Source organism: Erpetoichthys calabaricus, chromosome 5, assembly GCF_900747795.2.
Source record: "Erpetoichthys calabaricus chromosome 5, fErpCal1.3, whole genome shotgun sequence".
In the NCBI taxonomy this organism is placed as follows: Eukaryota; Metazoa; Chordata; class Cladistia; order Polypteriformes; family Polypteridae; genus Erpetoichthys; species Erpetoichthys calabaricus.
The window spans coordinates 226129772-226154375 of record NC_041398.2 but is presented as its reverse complement, the minus strand read 5'-3'; the positions used below and the strand labels follow the sequence as shown (position 1 = coordinate 226154375).

Sequence of the window (24604 nt, the reverse complement as noted above, 5' to 3'; positions counted from 1 at the left end):
CCTGAAGCCACTCCAGGATTGCCTTGCCTGTATTCTTCAGGTCATTGTCCTTCTGAGAGGTGAACTCTCACCCCAGTCTGGGCTCACATGCATTCTGGACGAGGTTTTCTTAAAGACCTCCCTGCATTTGATTGCTTTGATCCTTCTCTCAATTCTCACCAGTCTCCCTTTCCCAGCTGCTGAGAAGCCCCCCATATCATGATGCGGTCACCAGCACCAGGGTTCACCGTGGAGATGTTATCAGGCAGGAGATGAGCAGAGCCTGCTCTTTATCGGATACGGTGCTTGGTGTTCCAGCCAAAGAAAATCCACACAGGTATTCAGTTACACTACCATTAACACCTGCTTGATAGAGCGCCGCTGAGATGGTCATTCTCTGCTTAGTCAGTTTGGTGGATCCAAACGTCTTCCATTTTACAATAATTGAGGCCATTGTGCTTTAGTAACGGTTTGATCCCCTCGGTCTGATTGTTGCCTCACCACAGTTTGATCACAGAGGCCTACAGAGACGTCCTTGGACTTCATTTCTTGGTTTTTGTTTGGTTGGTGTAGGCAGTGTGAATTGTGCCCTCCTACTCAGAGGGGTGTGTCTTACTAAACGATGTCCAATCAATGAAACTGACCACAGGTGGACAGCAATCAAGTCCTCGACACATCTCAAGGAGACCGGGGCACAATTCAGAGTGATGCAGCAGGGGGTCTGAGTACGTATAGGAATGAGACCTTTCAGGTTTTCATTTTTAATACATTTGCATTCCTTTCTGTAAACAGGCTTTACTTTATCATTACATACCATAAATAAATATAAACGGTAATAGATAAAGTGGGTAAGAACAGGGCATTGAGCCCAGAAAGCTCATCAATCCCATTCACAGTTGAGTTTCGAAGGTCTCCCAAGGTTTCTCTGCATGAATTGTGTCCAATGAACCCTTAAGAAGTTTCCGTCAGTGTCTCCTACTTCCTGTTGAGCTTTTCATTGCTGGGGTCTACTGTACTAATTCATTTTAAACACTTCAATCATGTCCTGTATTATTCTCAACCAAAAAGGTTCAACTCCTTCAGTCTCTCCTCATAGTCCACACTTCAGTCCAAAACTGACCCCAGTACTGCAGCTGAGGCCTCACCAGTGCTATAGGACTTCAGCTGGACCTCCCTCGACTTGGACTCCACACATCGCGACACGTAACAGACTTCTCGATCGCGTCAGCACACTGTCTGGACGTAGACAGTGCTTAGACCCCAATGCTTTCCAGGTCCTTCTTATAAAGACCTCCCACTGCGTATTCAGATCTAACATTTCTATTTGCTCTGTCTAATCCTTCACATGTCCTCATATTAAATTTCATTTGCCACATAACATGGCTATACACCAGTCAGCCACAGCATTTAAACCAGCTGCCTAATATTTTAGGAATGCGTAGGTCCCCCTTGTGCCACCAAGACAGCTGTAAGCCCCAAGAATTCTGAAGGTGTCCTGTGGTATGTGGTGCCAGGGCACCAGATCCTTTAAGTTCTGTAAGTTATGAGGTGGCACCTCCATGAACCTGTTGTTTGCCTGTGAGATTCAGTAGCAGTCCTAAGTCAAATGGTGGACTACCTGTACTTAGAAGAGCCTGCAGAATTCTGATAAAAAGGTGTGTGGACAGACGAGACAAAGATGAACCTACATCAGAGTGATGGTGAGAGCAAAGTGTGGAGATGAAAAGGAACTGCCCTCCATCCAAAGCAGACCACCTCGTCTGTCAAGTGTTGTTTGGGGTGTTATGGCTTGGGCATGTATGGCCGCCACAGGTCCTGACACACTTCTCTTCATTTATGATGGAACTGCTGAGGGCAGTGGCTCATTGGATTCTGAGGTGTGTAGAAACATCTGATCTGCTCGAGTTCCAGTAGATGCCTCCAAACTCACTGGATGGCTCCCATCCTACAACAACATGATCTCAAACATGCTGCTAAGCCAACAGAGGAGTTTTTCAAAGCTACAAAATGGAAAATTCTTGAATCACCAAGCCAGTCACCTGATTTAAATTCAATTGAGCAGGCCTACTGAAGAGACGACTTATGAGGACAAGCAGGAGCTGAAGATGGCTGCATTAGAGGCCTGGCAGAGCATCACCAGAGAAGACCCTTGGCACCTGGTGACATCTGTGAATCAAGCAGTCACTGCATGAAAGGGATATGTAACAAAGTACCAAATATATAACTGCTTTAACAGACCAGCCATTGCTGTGTCCCAGACGTCATGGTGCCCTGAAGTGGGGGACCCTGTAGAAAAAGTGGTGTCATTTCTACATGACGTAACTGAAATGTATGCAAATATCTTTAAATGAAAGTCTGCAATGTGGAATTGAGTCTGAATTGTGTGATTTGTAATTTAAAATGTCGAGCAGAGGGGTAAATCAAGAAAATGGTGTCTTTGTCCCAAACATTATGGAGGGCACCGTTTAAGGTTGGTATAATAGTGGATTTTGTTTTCCAGTTTTGATGCTCACCTGCCCACTGTAGGTACTTTTTGTGTTGGACGGGGGTTAACATGGGCATTGTGTCTGGTCTGTGCCTACCCAGCCAGCCGTGGCGCACTGCACTGGGTGTTTCTCTCACGGCCAGCATTACGTTTTTTGACAATTTGTGCTATAGTGGCTCTTCTGTGGAATTGGACCAGATGGGCTAACCTTGGCTCCTGACGCGCACAAATAAGCCTTGTATGCCCACGAGCCTGTTGTCAGTTTGCCAGTTGTCCTTCCTTGGCCCACTTTTGGTAGGCATTAACCTAGACAGCATCCAGCCCTACAAGCGGGTCCTTCAACTTACAAGGAAAACTTGGGGGCTGGTGGCAGGATTGGCACTCCAGCCACTGTTAAAAACCTCACCCTGTCCCCGTGTGGTGCTGAGGTTTCACCCGCTGTCCTCAATCCAGGTGGTTTGTGGTGTGGTGGGTGCGGAAACACGATATCAGCTCAAGATCACAACTTCCTCCTCCTCCTCTGACCCAGCTGTCTGGCCCTTGTCAAAGTCGCTCAGACCCTTACAGTTGTCCATTTGTGTTTCTTTCAACATGTCACCTTCACGCACTGACTGTTCACATGCTGCCTAATATACCCCACTCTTTGACAGGCGCCATTGTAACGAGACCATCGGCGTCATTCACTTCACCAGTCAGCGGTTTGAATGTCTTGGTGTACACACGATTCACATTATGGGATACGTACTTCGATATAAAAGCTGACCTCTGATGTCACACAAACACACACAGATGGAGTTGTCACCACAAAGCAAAGCACTGCAGAACACAGACACAAAGAAACAAAAAGTGCACAGGACTTCAGACTCTAAAAGCCACAACTGCAATAAAGAATCTCCATGAAGCCCTCCGAGATGTCCGATCTGAGAATTTACTGCTGATAGGATGGGAAGCACTGGCTTCTAATTTAAGAAATCTGTTGCAGTGACGATGGCTCTCCAGCAATGATGAGGCTGAGATCCTCGGCACAGGCCGTCACGACTGGCGTGCGTCTGGTCACAATGAATTAAAAAACAAAAACCCGTCCTACTTCACCTCATTTCAAGTGATAACTGCCCCGACTATTAAAGCCATTTGAAATCCTCTTACTGTAGAAGTGGCTTCATTTGAACCATTTTAAAAGTTATTTATGGCTACTAGGCCTGTCACTACTTACTGTAGTCAATAACTTTCTCTGTTTGACAGAACTTAACAGACGTGCACCAAAAAAAAAAAATAAGTGAGGGTCACGGACCCAAATTGTGAACAACCTGACAAGTCTGCTGAAAGGCCTCACAAGGTGCCATCCTGTGGCTTCCCCTCCCACCTCTGGTCAGTCTGATGTGGTTTTAGAGCTGGCATGTGCATTTTCACATATGGCTGTCAATGGACGCCACGTCGCTGACCTGAAAAGCACCACACAACCAGAAACGGTCACTGCAAATGAAAAAAAGTCGAGCCCTGAGATCCATCTGTGAGGACCCATCAGAATTGCGACTGCCGGGCAGAAGGAATTTTTTTTGTGTTTTTTATTATAAAGTATTCTACAAACAGAAGAGACGACTCTACTAGTAAAGCCTCAATTCAAGCAGACACACACACACACACACACACACACACAGAGCCCTTTGAATGCTCCGCCATCACATGCTCAGTAGCAAGTGACATTTTCCATCCTATTTTTACATAGTGACAGCTTCAGCACATTCACACAATCCTTGTTTGTCTCTCCGTTCCTGAATGGCACGGCCAAACAACAGCCACCCATTGTCAGAGGGCTCTCCAGAATAAGCCGCGTTGTGTCCGCACAAATTCAGCCGACTCTCCGGACAAAGGGCAGCAGTGTGGAAAAATCGATAGGATGCTCCCAACTCTGGAGCCACACAACTGCTGGGCGCCGCACTGTGCATTCAGCTGTAATTCCCCCCTGATGATGGACGGCCCAGCACTCTGTGGAGAGATGGACACGCAGAAGCAATGGCATCTAACCTGACCATGACTGTGTTTTTGGTCTAAAAGAAGAAACTGAGACACTAGGAGAGCATGCAAACCTGAACTGCAGCGCCATGAGAAACAATTTATCACAAGCCGACTCTCCTTTTCTTACTTTACTTCACCTCTTTTTACACTAAACTGTTTTCGTCGAAATGTTGGATGAAGCCTCCTGACCGAACACGCATGTTACTTACTGAATAAATAAAGTCATACAGCCTCAGTCTGTACTGTGTGAAAAAGTAATTGCCCCTTACACTTGATCCTAATCAGTCACGATGGGCCATTCCACCGAGACAGGTCTACCCGCTGTTGACAACCCATTACGGTCGTCCAGAGCTGCCAAACGTCTTCTGTGCACATCCTGCAAGATCTCTCTCTCTCCTCTGCCTATGACACAGTCAGCCTCCTAACTATCCTCTCTGACCTTGGCATCAATGGGTTTCAGGCCATCCTACCGGGAAAGATGGCAAGGCTGCCCCAGAGATTGGCGCTGGGCCCTCTCCTCTTCTCTCTGCTCTCCAACTCACAAGGTCCTATCATCACGTTCCACTGTTTTTCATATCGCTGCTACACTAGTAATACCCAGCTATATCTCTCGTTCCCTCAAGAAGACCATGTAATATCCACCCTGAATCTACACGTCTCACTGCATGAAGGCACACCCTCTCCAACTTGGCCTAAGAAAGATGGACCTTCTTGTTGTCCCATCTCTGTTCAACTTGTCTCACTATCATTGACACCCACCAAGTTGGTGAGCAACCTTTGGGTTTTGATGGCTAACCAGCTTTCCTTCAGAGTCCTTGTTGCTACAGTCTCCCCATCGTTCAGATTCACACTATAGAGCATCATCGAGATCAGACCGTATCGGACAGAGCATGCAATGCAACCTCTGGTCTGGGCCTTAGTCTTGTCATGTCTGGACTACTGACTCTGCTGGCAGGAGTGACCAGCATGCATCACCAAGCCACTGCTGAGTACATCTGATGGCTAACAGACCAAGGCGGACACATGTCACTCCTCTTTTCAGATCACTACAATGACTTCATGCAGTAGCTGGTATGAGTTCAAATCCTTGGTGCTTGCCATTGCCCTGCTGTTACATACATGGAGACACTCGCCCTTAGCTCCTGTGCTGTTCCTTGACCACTCAGGTCTGGTGATGCCACCTCCATGTACCATGTGTAGCTCCTGGCTGGTAGAAGAAGCTGCTCACATCCATTTGAATTTGTGACTCTGCCTTTGGAGATTAAGAAGCTTTTCAAGACTCTTGTTTGGTGCCTTCTGTCCAACTGATTTGAGAGGTTTTCCATCCATCCATTACCCAACCTACTATATTCTAACTACAGGGTCACGGGGGTCTGCTGGAGCCAATCCCAGCCAACACAGGGTGCAAGGCAGGAGACAAACCCCGGGCAGGGCACCAGCCCACCACAGGGCACACACACACACCCACACACCAGGGACAATTTAGGATCGCCAATGCACCTAACCTGCATGTCTTTGGATTGTGGGAGGAAACCCACAGAGACACGGGGAGAACATGCAAACTCCACGCAGGGAGGACCCGGGAAGCAAACCCAGGTCTCCTAACTGCAAGGCAGCAGGGCTACCACTGCGCCACCGTGCCGCCCTTTGAGGTTTTGTAACTTAGGAATTGTAACTCACTTGGGTTTTATTCTGAGCTCTTCACTTCATGTTCAATTTTGTAATCTTATCCTGTAACACCACCCTCAAGCTGCAATGGCTGCCACCAGATGCTTCCTATAACTCAATCTCAGTCTTTCACATCATTTAAACTCTCACTTCTTTGCAGAGCCACTTTAAATTCTGAAATGCTGGTGGGTTTTGAGCATGAAAAGATTCATTGGCTTTAGGTTTGGAGTTGGACAAAGCCAGTCCTAAACTCAACTGGCTTCTTTCTCAGCCATGGACTTTCTTCTGAGTATTTGCTGAATGTCTTGCTGCACGATCAGCTCACAGACAGATTTTGAGGCATACTTCTTAAAAGTCTCCTCATCATAAACAGAATTCAAAGTCCTTTCAGCTACTGCAAGACCTGAGATCCAAGTCCTGTGGCAGCAAAGCCCTCTCCACACCACCACCACCATGTCCGACTGCTGCTATAATGTTCTTACTGTCAAATGGCAAATACTCTGGGGTGGTGTTGACCAGATTGTTCCACTTTTATCCCATCTATCCATATATTATTCTCACAAAAAGGCCTGAGATTAACTCAGAAGTAACCTTTTAAAAGGGAGGTGAGCATTTACTCTCTTCTTGGTTAGCGATGGTTTCCACCAACTCTTCAATGAAGCCCATTTTTGCCTGGTGTCTTTCTGATTGTCAGGTCATCACTGCTGACCTTTGCTGAGGCAACAGAGGCCTACAGCTTTTATTTTTAATTTTTTTTTTTAAACTTTCCTCGACTTTCTGCCTGATTTTACACCTTGCTTCTAAGTAACTGTGGCAGGTTGGTCACTCCTGAGGAGACTCATTACTGTACAAGTGTCTTCTAATTAGAAATTATGGATCCCATTGTGATACAGCAGAGTCTCAGTCCCCTAAAAATGGCTTTCCAGACTAAAACACATCAACAGCTTTCTTTTTTCAGATCTCATCAGGCATTTCCTTTGATTGCAACATACAACACTTGTTGAATCAATTTGACTCGGATGTGAAGGCTCAGAATAAGAGGACAGGGAGGTGACCAAGAACCCGATGGTCACTCTGTCAGAGCTCCAGAGGTCCTCTGTGGAGAGAGAAGAACCTTCCAGAAGGACAACCATCTCTGCAGCAATCCACCAATCAGGCCTGTATGGTAGAGTGGCCAGATGGAAGCCACTCTTTAGTAAAAGTCACATGGCAGCCCACCTGGAGTTTGCCCAAAGGCACCTGAAGGACTTTCAGACCATGACAAAGAAAATTCTCTGGTCTGATGAGACAAAGATTGAACTCTTTGGTGTGAATGCCAGGCGTCACGTTTGGAGGAAACCAAGCACCGCTCATCACCAGGCCAATACCATCCCTACAGTGAAGCATGGTGGTGGCAGCATCATGCTGTGGGGATGTTTTTCAGCGGCAGGGACTGGGAGACTAGTCAGGATAAAGGGAAAGATGACTGCAGCAATGTACAGAGACATCCTGAATGAAAACCTGCTCCAGAGCGCTCTTGACCTCAGACTGGGGCGACGGTTCATCTTTCAGCAGGACAACAGACCTAAACACAAAGCCAAGATATCAAAAGAGTGGCTTCAGGACAACTCTGTGAATGTCCTTGAGTGGCCCAGAAAGAGCCCAGACTTGAATCCGATTGAACATCTCTGGAGAGATCTTAAAATGGCTGTGCACCGACGCTTCTCATCCAACCTGATGGAGCTTGAGAGGCGCTGCAAACAGGAATGGGCGAAACTGGCCAAGGATAGATGTGCCAAGCTTGTGGCATCATATTCAAAAAGACTTGAGGCTGTAATTGCTGCCAAAGGTGCATTGACAAAGTATTGAGCAAAGGCTGTGAATACTTATGTACATGTGATTTCTCAGTTTTTTTTACTTTTAATAAATTTACAAAAACCTCAAGTAAACGTTTTTCACGTTGTCATTATGGGGTGTTGTGTGTAGAAATCTGAGGAAAAAAATGAATTTAATCCATTTTGGAATAAGGCTGTAACATAACAAAATGTGGAAAAAGTGATGCGCTGTGAATACTTTCAGGATGCACTGTAAGTACAAACCTCGCAGGGATTTTTATCCCATATGTTCCAAACATTAAAAACTAAGTTTGGGAGGGTGGAAAAAGGTGATCATCATGTAGAGGTGTCACAGATAAAAGCTCCCTCTTGAAGTGCTTCCTACGTTGGTTCCATATTCCGAGTGAATGAAGCACAATTTGGTTGTTAGTATATTGGCAATAACTTGTATTTACTGGGGTAAAAAGCAAATAATATAATGAAGTACTGCAGGATTTTCCTTCTATGGCAGACCAAGCCTGTGTATGTTGATTTATTTGTGTCAATGTCCAGGTTTTTATAGCTTGTATATTTGCCACACGTTAATAAAACTGAAAGTTAGGTACAGCCATGCCACCTTCTACTTTAGCTCGGTGTAGGGTTGGCCGTTGGATATATGGATGTTTTGAATTCCAAATAAATGAAGATATGATTGAGCATAATTTCTTAAAAAATGATTTTTTTTAATGTATACAAGGATGCTTTGAAATAGAAAAAGAAGCTTTGGAAGGATATTCATCTTGACAATGTTAATTCTTCCAGCTAAAGGGAGATTAAGGGTAGACCATCTATACAAGTCTTGTTTAAGTTTTTCCATGCAGACAGCAAAAGTTGGTTGATAAAGAGCTTTATGTTTACTTGTGAGGTTTACCCCCAGGTATTTAAACTGATCTGCTAAGATAAAAGGGAAGGTGTCCAATCTAATATTGTGTGCTAGTGTGTTCACTGGAGAAAAAAAAAAACCAAAACACTTTTACTCAAATTAATTCTGAGTCCAGATACTGTGTTGAAATCCTGTTAGTGCAGTAAGGACTGCAGGCACAGTATTTTGTGGATCCGATATATACAGTATCATATCATCTGCATGTAGTGATGGTTTCTGTTCAAGTCCTTCTCTGATGATCCCCTTTATCACAGAAGCAATTCAAAAGTGAACTGCGAATGGCAATTGCAAATAGCAATGGCGATAGGGGGCATCCTTGTCTAGTACCGCATTCAAGTTTGAAGTAGTCTGAAATAATGTTTTTAATACAAATTGAACCTTCTGGACTGGTATATTGTAGTTTCACCCATGCACATATGTTCGGGCCAAAGCCATAATTGTGCAATGTAGTAAACAGGTAGTCCTGTTCAACCATAACAAATGCTTTTTCTGCATTCAAAGATAAGATCTAATAATCTAATTATCTAATAAGATATAAGCCTAACACTGCACATAATCAGAAACACACCACTGCAACCATGAAGCATCGTGGTGGCAGCAGACCCTGGAAGGCTTGTGAGTAAATAGAACAAAATGAATGCAGTAAAATGTAGGGAGTTCCTGAAGGATAACCTGATGAAAACTGAATGAAACCTGTGCCTTGGTAGTTTTGTTTTTCAGAAAGATAAAGAGCTCAAGATTAAAGCCAAAGCCACATAGCAATGTTAATGTCTTGTAGTGGTCAGATGTGCTTGTAGATCTCAATTTAGGACTTGAAAACAGCTGTTCAATCACAATCTCCAAGTAGCCTGGCCAAGCATGAGCAGTTTTACAAAGAGGAATAGGGAAAAATGGCAGTGTCGAGATGTGCAAAGCCGATAGAAGCTTATGCATACAGACTTGAAGTTGTAATTGAAGAAAGGAAAAAAAAGCCAAACTAAATGCACTGGGTTTTAAAGTTGTATAATAAAACGTGAAAAGGGAGTGAATACTTTAATAGGTTCTGTGTATGAAGAAAAACTAACATCTGTGCAAAATCTGCTCTCAAGTTTTGAACCATGTCCTTGTGTTCTAAACTAAGTTGTGTAGAGTCAATCATTAAACCTGGCCTTTGTATTGTTGCCCAGATGTGGTTTTGCTGTAGTGGTTTAATTAAATCAACACACCCCAATTACATTTGTGACTCACAAATTATAAATAATTAAAAATCTCACTATAAGGATACGTAACAGCTTTGACTAACAGAGCCAAAGGACTAAATTCCTAAGATATTATACAATCTTTTAATTATTTAGTACAGTGGCATTGCAATATTCATTGCACTACATAAAATAAAGTCCAACTTGACGAATACTTCAAGAAACTAAACTGCAGTCCACAGCTGACCACTATGAATGAATTTTATTCTAGCTAAATCTGGCCATCCATCCATTAATTCCGTACCAAACTCTCTAAATCCAGTTAACACTACAGTTAAGTACTAGATACTATGCAAGTTCAAATATTGCTTCTGCATTCAACAAATGGTGATCACAGCACTATTGCCAATTTTACACAAGTTGCTAACATATTGTCTTTTCTTAAGATGAGTGTCAAACATCCATTTGTGAATCTCAAGTTGAGAAAGCTGCAGATACTTTGACATATTTGAGTTTCAATTCTTTAAACTGAAAATGCATAACCCTACCAAATAATATAACTGATATGAAATTCCCTAACATAGATTTCTCAGTTTCCTATTTCTAAATTCCTGAGACTAATAATTACACTTCATGTGTATGTAATTATAAATAAGATGTGCATCTAAATAATTTATTCCCCAAAAACAACATCTTTGGGGTCTGCAAAGAAGATTTAAAATTCGTTTCTTTAACAAAAAGAGGCCCATTTTAGAGTTACACTGAGAGGCACATTAAGAAAATCTATCTGGTTCCGATGAACTCCTTTTCCTTTAAATAAAATATTTTACCAAATTAACTGCACCTAACTAAACAGTAAAAATAAAATATATTGCACATCAAATATTAAATACAGTGCTTACAGAAAGTTTTCATACCCTGTGAAAATCTATACTTTTTGTCACATTACATCCAGGAAAATAAAATAAATTAATGCCAATTTCTTTAGCTTTATGTACACAGTATACCCCTCTTTGTCAATGTAAAAATAGCATTTGAAAACACTCTGGACAATTATTAAAAATCAATTAGTAAAATACCTGGTTTAGTAAAGTGATCGTACCCATAGAATGTGCCATACTAAACCTAACCAGTCAGCTAAAACATCAAATACTCTGCTAATTGCTCTATCAGACATCATTTGTAGTGACATTGGCAATCTTAGAATAAAACCAGCTGTCTCTTGAAGATTTCTTTACTAGTAGTGCAAGGTTCCGAAAAAGAAACCAACATGGCTGGAAAAGTGCTGTCAAAATGCCTAAATTTAAAATTGCAAAAATTAGAAGAAGGCTACAAAATATTTAAAAGGTTTTAGCAATCCCTCCGAGTACCATTCAGAGCATCATTAACAAGTATAAGGCATATGGCACCATCAAACATTGCCTAGATCAGGCCATCCATCCAAACTGGATGACCAAGCTGGATAGGAACTGATCAGAGAGGCTACCAAGAAGCCAAAGGCAAATTTGAGGGACTCACAAGGCCACATGACTGGTTGATCTGTGCATGTGACAACAATCTTTCATGCTTTATACAAAGCTGGCCGGTATGGCAGGGTGGCAACAAGGAAACTATCTTGTTTGCTCCATGCAAAAACACATCTGGGAGATACTGCTGCCTTGTGGAAAATGTGCCCATGGTCAGATGAAACAAAATTGACCGTTTTGATTGAACTCCAAGTACTATGCTTGGTGAAAAGCAAACACAGCACACCATCCAAAACACACCACACCCACTGTGAAGCATGCTAGTGGCAGTATTATGTGGGTATGTTTCTCTTCAACAGGGACTGGGTGATTGGCCAGGATTGAAGGGAAAATGGATGCTGCCAAGTACACTGAAAATCTGGAGAAACGCCTGCATCCCTCTGGTAAACAGCTGAAGGTGGGAAGGTCATTCATCTTCCAACATGACAACGATCCTAAACATACACTCAAAAGAACACCACAGTGGCTTAAGGATAGGAAGGTGAATGTCCTTGAGTGGTTACGTCAGAGCCCTGATGTAAATCCAGTAGAAAATCTGTGGATGGACTTGGAGAACAGACCATTGCTGCTCACCACTGAATTTGACTGAACTCAAACAATTCTGCAAGGAAGAACGGGCAAACATTTACCAATCTAGGTGAGCAAAGCTGGTACAGACGTATCCAAAAAGATTGATGGCTGTAATTACAGAAAAGGGTGCCTCTGCTAAGTATTAAAACAGGGGATTGATGACTTTTCCCTAAACATTCTTGTTTTTCATTTTTTTTAATTTTCTGAGCTGGTCACTTTCTTTTCAATAATTTGATGTTGCAAGGCAACCTTTGTAAATAAGGCTGGTAAAATCTTCTTTTGATCAAAGTTTTTGATTTCAGGCTGTATGACAAAGTAACCATTTTCAAAGGGTATAATGACTTTCTCTAGGCACTTAGGAAACTATAGTCTGCCTGATTCTTAAAGGTCCACTTAAAGCAAGGACCAAACCTAAGCAAAGGTTTCCTTGCACAGTCAAATAAAAACAACAAGCATTAACTACGATAAAAGAAAACTACATGCAATACCAGTGTACAATAAAAAAAGTATTCACAAGCCTTGTTGAATACTTAAGGGAACTCAACTGACTTTTCACATAAACTTTATGCTGTTTCCTTTTATGTAGGGGTGGCAATAAAAATAAATGTTGTAGAAAAGAATTCAACATGGCCACTAACACATCACACATAAAACAATTATATCAATCTCAGTTGTACCAAACTAAGTACTGCCTAGTGACCACTTCCTGTTCAGGTAGTGTTTTTAGATTTACAGTACAGCAGTCCCCACTCAAGGTTTTTGTTGCAAGAAAAAACATGGGATGGCAGGGGAGGTTGGACAACAAACACAAACAGTTGTCTAATAAGAAATCTCATGGACTTTTTACTATTATACATACTACTGTTACTTTAAATAAAAACAGAATGAAGAAACAAACACTAAATAAAAACAACAACACTTTCAAATGTGTCTTTGTAATTTTAATTCCCATTAAAGGTATGCAAGATGGTCACTTTTGGCAGAAGTGAAAGATATATATCCAAGTTACAGTACAGTATAAAATATAGAATGAAAAAAATGTGTCATTTAAACAAAAAATTATCAGAGAACATAAAGTAAATGGCATTTTTTAGGAAATAGAGTCTTCCAAAATTTATTCTTAGTGATTATGAGCTAAATCCAAAATAAAGCATATTTTGGTTTAAATTTTACTGAAGTGTGACACCAATTCCCAGATCTTTTTGTGCATTTGTATATTTTTATTTGTGACCCAAGAAAATAAATGATGGGTAATTAATTTCTAATATAGTATATATCAGAGCAAGGACTAGCCCTGGCAATATTTGATTGAGACAACCAACTTGGCAATATCACAAAATCTGCTTTAAAGTATGTGACATTGTGGCCTCCGCTCCTTCCAGACTGATATTTTGACACCTTTGATTATTGTTTGTTTTATGTAGGTATATTTATACACAAACTGTAATTATTTCTATGGGATTTTTATCCTATAGGACTAAAATATTTTCTTAACCCATGATGCTCTTGAAATAATTTGGGAGTAAATTATTAAATGTGGGTTAAAAAAAAAAAAAAAAAAATCTGGGAAACAAAATTACAAAGCTCAAGTCTCTCTCTCTCTCTCTAGATATGTATGTCTTGTATATAATTATGAGAGATTAAAAAAATACTTTATGTTGAAAATTTTATACCTTCAAATCTATCATTGGCAATTAGATTTACTCCACATTTAATAACTTAAGCCTGGGCTGAAAAATTGGCAACAATTGCTGAACATCTCTCTTAATGACTATGACTTAAGTTTTACTAAAGTTATTTAATTTGAAAACAGGAATTCTAGTCTAATAAAGAAAGTAAGATATAAAGATATACTGGATAAGGGAAACTCAAACAAAACTTGCATGTGCAAATAAAAAAGAAAAGAAAAATGGGAAACCTAAGCTAAGTTAAACGGGAAAATAAAATCGCTTTAACTCTTGGACACTGGAAAACTGTCATCGATTAGAAAAATATTTTAAAATACTGCTTCAATTTATATTCTTCTATATCTTTGGTACATTCAGTTCTTTCTTATTTAAAACGGGTATTATGGAAATGCACCTCAATAAAAAAGGAAGGAAAAATAATGGCAACTAATACTTTATGTTTAAAAAGTATTTACAGTAGAAATTACATTATAATACAATATTAAAAATGTTAAGTCAATTTTAAAATACACATTACATTTTATTTGAATCAGTTCACTGCCATCAAATTCAGATTATGGCGTTATTATTAAAAAAGAAAAAAAAAAAAAAAATCATGGTGTGGCCGCTCTCCCTTCCTCTACCATCAGTAGTGTGGATTATTGAGTACCTCGTTTTAAAACATGTCATAATGACAAGCAACATTTGATTCACCACATGTTTCTTCTGTGTTAAAAGCAAAAAAAACAAAACAAAGAACCTCTGCAACTGATGTACAATATATACATTTGCTTATAAGAACAAAGAAAGGGAAACATTCTTGTTATACCTACCCACCCATTTTGCAAAATGACGTGATAATTTTAACTAATAACATTTTAATAGTTATGTGTGTGTATGTGTATGTATATATATATATATATATATATATATATGTATATTTTTAAACTGCACCACATACAAGTTATATACCACCATGTCAGCAAAAATACACAGTGTTATGTACATTAAGCTAAAAGTGGAAAAAATAAAAATCAGTCCTTATTTGCTTTTTGTGGATGGTTTAGACAAAATGTTGGCCTCCTGCCCTAATCACTTTTCATTCCAGCTCTACCCAAAATGTATAGGTTGCTTGTCTTTTTCTGTGCCATGGAGTGACGGAGAGGATAATGATGAGATGCTCAGACAAATGGAAGTATGCCATAGACAAAGAGAGCCATAACAGCAGCACTAAATAATCCTGCTACTGGAACGGTCACAAACCACGCTAAAAAGATATTTCTAAAAAGACGCCAGTCCACAGCTTTCCTGGATCGGATCCATCCTACAGCCACCACAGAGCCAACCTGCAAGTGTGATGAATAAATAGTTATGTTACAGCATTTGAGGAAACATACAATCAAGTACAAAGCAATAGAAACCGCTGATACCAGACATGCCACAGTTTATCCAGGTCTTTCTTTGATACAGGATACAATAATGTTTCATTGATGAACTCAGTTTGGACTACGAATTTAAAAAGTCACTTTAAGTTGTAATTATTTTATTGTTTTCCCCAGACTGTAGTTAAACTTGGTGCAGTATAAAATATATACATCTGTGCAAAAGTAGTATTTTTGGGGAGTCCAGGATGATTAATAAACTGTTTTTTTTTTCTGAATCTATTCTCATGTGAAGCTAGCATCACAAAATTGACTAAACTTTCAGATTAAATCCAGGACAATTAGTAGATACAGTACGTATGATTTTTTGGCATGGAAACAATGTATTAAATTATTATTCACCCCTGAAGCTTTTGCTTTTAATACAAAAATTAATCATTTCAAAGGAACTTATGAAGTAAAAAACCAAGGGGGAAACATAGGGATTACTCTTCTATTCAAATCTACAGTGCTCAGTACAGCACTATATTTTTAAACCGATTCAGATTAAACACTGGCACCAAAAAAAAAAAAAAAAAAAAAAAAAAAAAAGAATATATTTACATTGGCAAAACTACATTTTGTAGATACCAAGAAAAAACTGAACAAACCATGGCATTATGATATTAGCAAACCAATTTGTCTTACAAAGCAAATTTAAAATTGAAATGTTACTTGTTAAATTTATTGGATTAAAGAAAGCATAAGTGAAATGATTAAAATAAAAGAAAAAATGGAAGAGAAAATAAGAAATAAGAAAGCTATTGTTTAATGTTGCTATTTCTAGAATTTTATTTTTGCCTTTAAACACGATTAAAATTAACATTTTCACTTGATCGTAACTATTATATGAGCAACCTGTGAAATGCTACAGTATGTCAACCTAACAAAAACTCATTAAAGATTCCTGTAAAATAAATCTGCTCCTGCACATCCAACAGTGTGTGGTAAAATCTCACACTTAGGTGCAAAGAACTGAAATGCCTGTTTTCTTGCTATGGATAACTGCATTGAAAAACTTCCTGCAAAGGGGAATTAATTAACATGGAAAAAATAGCAAGAAGCAAGACTTAACTCTATACTTAAGAGTACAAAACATTATAAAATATGTTTATAGGGTCACTGTCATGTGTAGAGTTCAATCAAATTGTTACTTGTATGTGCTAATCAAAATGTAACATGTTGCCAATCTTTCACCACGACTATTGAATATAACAATGGAGAACATTTACACTTCTGACTGTGAGAGCACCAGACTGCAAGAAAAAGTGACAAAGAATAACTGTTCATACTGGCTATTTTAATTCATAAAGCTCTGAATTCAACATCCTCTCAGGAGTCTGCATCTGGAGCATATGCTGTAAAAGTGGCACTCGATGACTAAATAACGTGTTCAATTAACAGTATTGGTGTACACCTAAAACTGAAACAGCTTTTTACCAAAGCTGAATAGTAAGAAAAATAAACAATTTTGCATTTTCATGTTCCACACTTCAGATTAGTAATCATCTATGTATTTCTCACCAAATAATATTCTACACAATACACCTGCAGATGACAGTCCCAAAACATACATATTCTTACCAGGAGAAATCTACTCTGAACCTGCAACCATTTTGAGACACGGGTCCAACTCTCACCACTAAGATACAAAGTTCTCTTAATATTTGATTACATTTTTCTTACAGTTTTTATTAAACATTAATCAAAATGTACACATCTTCACTGCACATACAAATATGCATGTCATTTTAAAATGAAGTTTAAAGGCAAAATGAAAGAATAAATATACTCTAAAATGAATTTAGAAAGTAGTTTTTCTCTTCTTTTATTAGCAGTTTGATTGTGACCATCACTGCACACTCCAATACCTTGCAATGAGTGGAGCTTATTGGAATGCCCACATTTGAGGCAACGAGTACAGTTAGTGCACTCGTTATTTCAATGCAAAATCCACTGAAAAGAAATAATAAACACAGTGAGAGGATTTAGTACAACAAGACAATTGGAAAGTATCCCACATACCACAACATGCAATGAGTAAAGGAAGGAGGGAAGGAAAAATTGGAATCAGTTTCACTCATTATGGCTTCGTCAGATCAGTCACTGATGGCTTATATTTTAATTGAGTTCATTGGCTACGAAGTCATCATTTAACACTCAATAATACACTTTCAACAGTACAACTGTGTAATGAATATTTATTCAGAGAAAGATATGTAAAAATACATTCCAGTGTTTTGATTTACTGACATATATAAATTTACTATTCTTACTATACTGTATATAAACTGTGAAATCAGTATTTTTTGGAATAATTAAGTTCAACTAAGCTGTTGAAAACTGTAATTTCCAACACTTTACAAGGCCTATTGATGTTATTTAATGAAAGAGAAAAATAACTTCCTAATTCCTTATGTGAGATGACACAGAAGCTCTCAACAACACACATCAGTTCACTTATTATTTTTATTATTGAAAATAAACATTCTAAAGTAGTATGTTTGTGTATAATCTAATAAAGCATTTAAATATACCAATTTTAATAGAAAGTGTATAATACACACTACAAGCATGTGTGTACAGTATACTGTATATCACAATATAAAGTATTACATATGAATTCTTAGAGGTTTGCAACTTTTTAATCTGTAAGCCACTTTAAAAATGTTATTTTCCATTTTTAACTTCATTAATTAATATTTATACTTTTGCAATAAAGCAATTCTCATAAAAATAACCTTTTCAATGTGAAAAATAAGATCATTGCCTTTTTATTTCAAGAGGCTATGCCACAATAAACTGATCTGAGCTGCCATGAGCAGAGGAGGCCATACTGCAGGGGACTGCAGTCATCAGGCAAAGGCATACCTTGCAATGTGTGGTACTGATAGGGAGTCCAATATTGGAGGCAAAGACAACAGTAACCGCTGAAGCCAACTCAATAGTGAATCCACTGCGGGGGGCACAAAGAAACAATACCTCACAGTCATTTTTTGTTGTGCTTTGCGGCAGCCTTCTTCGAGCACACATGTGTAAGTTCAGACTTCTTACCTTATACCTTTACATTTCAGACATTAATCCATACTTGTAATGCCACAAAAATATAGCTAGCTATGTATATAAGCCATCAAAAAGAAATAAGATTAGGTTCCCATATCATCTTTCAGTCAGCCTTTTTTCAAAGCACATTTCTCCACTATAAGGGTATATTTACTTAAATGACCAAGTAATCATTCAAATTATAAAAAAAAAAGTAAACAAGTTTTCAAGTACAGCATAAAAATACAGTATATATTAGCCCTATACTGCATTTCCTTATAAATCAAAGAATATATGCAAATTAACTAAAGAGTAAATGCACTTAAATATACGCAAGTACTAAATTCACACAAATCTTTGGGCAGGGTAGGATTTAGTGACCTAAACTTCTAAAATGTTAAACAAGATAGTACATGTGATTCGTTTTGCTTAAGGGAATTGAAAATTTTAGCCATATAATGAAAATTAAGACATCAAAAATTGAAAATGTTACATTTGAGAAATCTCCACTTAAAGTCCTGAATCAAAAGAACTGAATTCTGTGTTATGAGTCCTCAGATGCAACACATCCATGGCACTGGGCATTCAAACTGGCTTTACACATTCATTCTAACTAACCTTTTAATCACAATAGAGTTCAAAGTATGGATATTAAGTTATTACCCAAATAAATGTCCATTTGTAACCTGCATTTAGTCTATGAAAAGGGACAAGTGTAAATAATAGTGAAGAACAGTCATTAGTAACAATGTCTGCTGATCCAAAGTGGCCACCATTAATTACTTCTTTTGACATAAAAAAAGGCATTAACAAGCAAACCTGTTTGTAAAGGCAAAGCGGGCAGTTAAACTCCCATCATTTTCTCACTTTGTGACAAACAACAAGTAAACATAGCATGCAAGTAGTCTTCATGTTGAAATGTGTCGATGACTGTACTATACAATTGTATTTTCAGAGTTGCTTTGGATGAGAGTCATCAGTTATAGAAATAAAAGATAAAATGTAATTTGGTCTCTGTTAGGTTGTCTACTATGAAAAAGTATAAATTGCATTCAAATAATTCAAAAAAAAGTGAAGAGTCTGCCTGTGACCCTCCTTGGACCTTTGAGTATCACTGGTCCTAAGCATATTGCCTAAACTTAAGTCAAATGATCGTTATGAAAAAGGTAGTGGGCCATGAAATTGACAATGAGAAAGAAACGAACAACTCATACAAAATTATATATTTTTTTTCAGTTTAAAAATAATAAAATAATGAATTACATTTATATAGCACATTTCTGGCTACTCAAAGTGCTTTACATAGACAGTAGGGAGTCATTTCCAACACCACTAATGTGCTTCATCCACCTGGATGATGTGACAGCAGCCATTATTGTGCCAGTACGCTCACCACACATTAGCAATTAGGTGGTGAAGGAGTGCGAGAGATGGTTAGCCAATTAGAGGCTATGTATGATTATATGGCCAGAATGAACATGGCCATAATGAACAATTTAGCCAGAATATTGAGAAATACCCTACTCTTTTTGAAAGATACCCAGCGATCTTTTATGATCACAGAGAATCAGCACCTTGATTTTACGTCTCCTCTGAAGAACGGTGCCATTTTTACAGCACAGTGTCCCTGTCCCTGTCACTGCACTGGGGCATTGTGATCCACACGCAGACCACAGGGTAAATACCTCCTGCTGGCCTTACCAACACCTCTTCCAGCAGCAACCCTAGCTCTCCTGGTTGGTCTCCCATCAGTACTGGCCAGGTCCAAACATACTTTTAGTTTCAGGCGGATTACCTGTGGTGAAGTGTAGGTGGTATATTTGTATACTGATAGAAGTCTTCACAAGACTGACAGACAACTTTTAATATTTTCAAATTCTGATTGAGCTTGCATTGGCTTATTTATTAAGAATGCCACAATGAAGAAGTGGAGCAAATAATTAACAACTATTTGCTTTATTATGGCAGGTAAAACAGACATGTAAATGTCTGTCAAAATCCCATTAATATAATGTGGTGAGGTTTTAGTCAAAATATCATACAAACTCTACCCCCTCCATCTTATAGAACAGGGGTGGCCAACTCCAATCCTGGAGAGCCGCAGTGGCTGTAGATGTTTGTTCTGACCCTGCTTAATTAGAAGCCAATCCTCACCAATAACAGATCTTCTTAAAATTTCATGTTTTTTAGTGTTTTCACTCTACCATGTCAGTTCATTCTTAAATCACAGTTTTTTTTTTCTTTCTAATGATACCTGTGTCATCCAAGTGATTTGAAGCCTAAAACAGAGGAGTAATTTTCAGTTCCTTACTTTCTTTTCAGTTTCCTTATGAGTTCTTAATTAAACCAAATAGTGAATGATGAATACACACGGGTGAAAATGGAGACCAGCTGGATGGAGAACTACTGGCGCATCTTATTGCTAATAAGGAGTGGGTAAAACAATGAATACAGCTGTTTTTAAGACTAAAATAAGCAATTAAGGGTTCAAAATCTTAACAAGAGGGACCACTAAAATGAAGCAATTAAATGTAAATTGTGCAATACATGCTTCATCAGCAATGAATGATTTCTCAAGAAGCAATTGGGTTGGAACAAAAACAAGAAGCCACTTCGGCTCTCCAGGACTGACGTTGCTCAGCCCTTATTTAAACTGAGTTAGTAAAAAACTAGTTGCTAATTAAGAAAATAGAATTAAAACCTGTAGCCACTGTGGCTCTCTAGGATTGGAGTTGGCTACCCATTATAGAGCATTCATCAGTACAGTCCTGAACAGTAATGTTCTCAAACAAGAATTTTTTCCCCAATTTTTACAACTTTGTTTCTCCTGTAACTTAATTCTACAATATTTTTAAATTAACATATAAATACTCACACAGTGGCTGAATTTTCTTTTAATACTTGCTTATTTAATACTTTGGCATTAAGTTACATTTGCCAATATACTGTACTGGATATAAGAAATAAATATTAGAGGGTGATCTTTTTATGACACAATTAAATTCAAAGTGCAATGATACAAAAAATCATAATATAGTGAAATAATTATGTTCTCACTGGGTCTTTGAAACTTTTTTAATTGATAAGCCCCAAGATTCAATGACCTCCGAGCTCTTTCCAAGTGAATCTTGGTTTCTCATTATGCAGTCATGTGCATCTTTTTGTCTTCTGCAATCATCATGAGAATCAATAGTAAGAAAACAGCATAGGAAACTTTATTTCATACTGTTGAGATCCAGTTTGGTCATCTTTCTGTACTGCCAAATTATAATCATCTAATCGTAATGTACATTTTATGAGTGCCTGGGATAAATGTGATTAAATAAAACATTGCATGAATCAAAGTTAAAGCTGCTCCTTGTGAAGAAAATTTAAGAGATCCAATTTTTTGTTTTGGGTTCATGAAAAGTATAAAGTATGCTGGAGCAGGAAATTTAAAATAGCTTGTTTCTAAGAGGTGCTAAGCATTTTTCTGCAGTTCTAATTGTACAATGCCAAAATTAATTTTATCAAGGAAATAATTAGCATTTATAGTCTGTGAGGAAATATTGGCAAACATATTCTGCGCCAAATTTACTAGCATTATGAAAAAGTTCTAGGAGCCTAGAATGAACAAAGTCAGTCTTGGAGGGCTATAGATAATGTTGGTTTTCAGTGCCAAATACCAGTTTGCATTGAAATGTAAGCCGCTCCAGTCCAGAGAATCACCTGAAGTTGTACAATAAGTTAAAAAAAAAAAAAAAAAAAAAAAAAAAAAAAAATAGACCCGTTTCAGGGAAATAGCAATAGGTCAACAACTTAACTTTTCTACATCATTGAAAGTTAATTAAGCCTTGAAAGTTGAAGCAAACAATTCCTACAGGTGTCCTGCTTGTTGATGATTTAAAAACCATCTGTCTATATTAAAAGCAATACACCCTCTTGAAGCAATATTTGTACAATATTGCACTATATATTGCTATCATAACAGCAAGAAAAAGACAGTCAACAACAAAAGACAGACAGATCACTATAATCTTTAAAAGTACTGTTCTTTCCTTTAGAGAAAGTGAAAACAAAGCCAAGGTGAAAGTGAGTAAAGATTCCTACATCAACAGGAACTTCACAACTGGAGGAGACTGACCTCAGCAGGTCTGCCAGACTGAAAGACAACAGCATCAGAAGACAAGTTTCTCAGAGTGTACAGTTCGCATGTTAGGCACCTCACCGGACAGTAGCAAAAGTGAACATGTGTCATTTTCAACTATGATGAGATGACTTCGAACTGCAGGTTGGATAGGTCAACTGGTAGTAAAAAAAAAAAATCATTGCTAAAACTGTAAAATAAGAAAAAAAACTGGCAATGACAGAAACTATTGCCAGTCTCTGTGTACTCTGAAATTACAGTGCAGAATAAATAAACAATTGGGTATATTGATATTGCTCAGTTGTTAAGCTGTGCTTGAAGCTGTTATCTTGTGAGGTGCCCATCATGCAAGCTGTTGACTTTCAGAAATTGTCAGATTCTGTTGTGATTTCGGGTCTGTCAGACCTGTTCCTGTCAGAATTTCTTCCAGTTTCCAAGTTCCTTTTGATGATGTAGGAAACACCTTGGATTTTTTTGAAGTTTCTGTAAAGGAAAGATAGCCTTTGCAAACATATGTAATGGTCTGTATGTTGATTGTCTTTTTGATGCCACTATGATAGCAGCATATTACTTCCTGCAGTTCAGTATTACCCAGATAATGCTTAAGGGTGTAGCAACGAAGATTGTTCCAACGTTGCTTTCTTTTTTTTCTTTTTTATTATTATTTATTTATTTTAAATCAACAGAGGGTGTTTAAATGATCAACACAAGCTGGGACACCTGTAGGAACTGCTTACATTAACTTAAAGCCGCGTTTCTCAACCTTTAAGTATTTCAGACCCAAGTTTTCATAACAGTTTTAAAATTGCACCCCCTAACGTTTTTTTTGAAACACTAATAAAATTTATTCCTATATTTTTTGCTGCTGATAAACCGCTACAAGTTTAAAACTTTCCTACGAATAGTGAAATTACGCCACATATGGCAACATTTGCGCCCCCTTTTATTGTTACTTCTAGGGGTGCGCCCCACAGTTTGAGAACCGCTGACTTAAAGGCTTAACTTCCATTACTGCATAAAAGCTTTAAATTGTTGATCCATTACTTGTTCATAGAAAAAAAATGTTGTATAACTGAAAATTACATTATTTTTCAGCTTTTTGATAACCTAAACTTTGTTTTTCCCTCTGGCAGTTTACTGCTTTCCTTTGCATCATTTAAGGTTATTCACTGGACTTGAACTGCTTAAATTTGAGTATAAACTGGAAAAATGGGAGTGTTCTAAAACATTTCACCGCATACAGCACGTATATAATTTATATAACTGGTTAGTTTTTGGTCTCTTAAATTTAAATTTACAAATGCTTTTAATCACTAAACACGTAGTTAGTTAAACTAGGCATTAACGCCCAGGTGTATGTTAGCTTCTATTGTTCTGATTTGCAGAAAACAAAATATGCAGCTACTGTAGCTATGCAGGACCTCTACTATTCTGGATTTACCAGATCTTAAATGTTAAAAATAAAACATATGCACCTTGACCCAATGCGTCTTTACTGGATAAATCAAAGATTAACAGACATGATTTAAAACATTTGATAGATAGATCGACCTTTATTGTCATTGTCACTTTTACAAAGGAACAACGAAACTGAAGGTGCACTCGACTCAGTGTGAGGAAAAAGAGTTAAAAAGACAAGAAGAGAGAAAATAACAACAAACCTAATAGTAATAAAAGTACTTTACAAAAATATACAAATTGCACTTGTTGACTTAAGATTATCCCTATGCTTTCAATATATAAACATGATATACTCTATATAAACCCTCAATTGACACTTAGTAAACAGGACAGGTGTAAATTATCCTTTAAAAACAAGGTGATAATTGTTCAACCAACACCAAATACACACAAAAATAGAGAAGCCAATTTAATCATGCTGCTTTGTGCACTGAAAAGGCATTTACTCTGTTATCATACATTCTGTTACATAAACATGAAAGCGTTTCATTCTACTTAGGGAATAGGTTAAATTCCAAACCTCCATCATTTTAAAATAAACGCATACTCTACAAATGTTTGCTGTATAAATACTCATTAATAATTCAACTGAAAATTGATTATAATAATTTTAGCAACTAAATTTTACTTTAGTACTGAAAGCTATAACCGTTACAGCAGCTCTCTCCAAATAAAGGTAAATGTCTACAGATGATTTTTTTTCAAAAATAAACAATATTTTGCATGAAA

General features: G+C 38.0%; 1 protein-coding gene across 5 annotated transcripts in view; it reads right to left on the bottom strand.

Moving 5' to 3' along the window:
* Nucleotides 1–13084: 13084 nt before the first annotated feature.
* slc20a2 (solute carrier family 20 member 2) overlaps nt 13085–24604 on the bottom strand; it is a 132741-nt gene continuing 121221 nt past the window's right edge. For 4 of the 5 annotated variants that reach the window (XM_051928032.1, XM_051928029.1, XM_051928031.1 and 1 more), the window contains 2 exons: nt 18118–18202; nt 13085–15171 (listed from right to left, as the gene is read on the bottom strand). In XM_051928032.1, the coding sequence (XP_051783992.1) occupies nt 15007–15171; nt 18118–18202 (250 nt within the window). In that variant the 3' untranslated portion in view covers nt 13085–15006. Of the gene's footprint in view, nt 15172–17117; nt 17203–18117; nt 18203–24604 lie in introns of all 5 variants that reach the window. The other variant, XM_051928030.1, reaches the window with a different exon arrangement.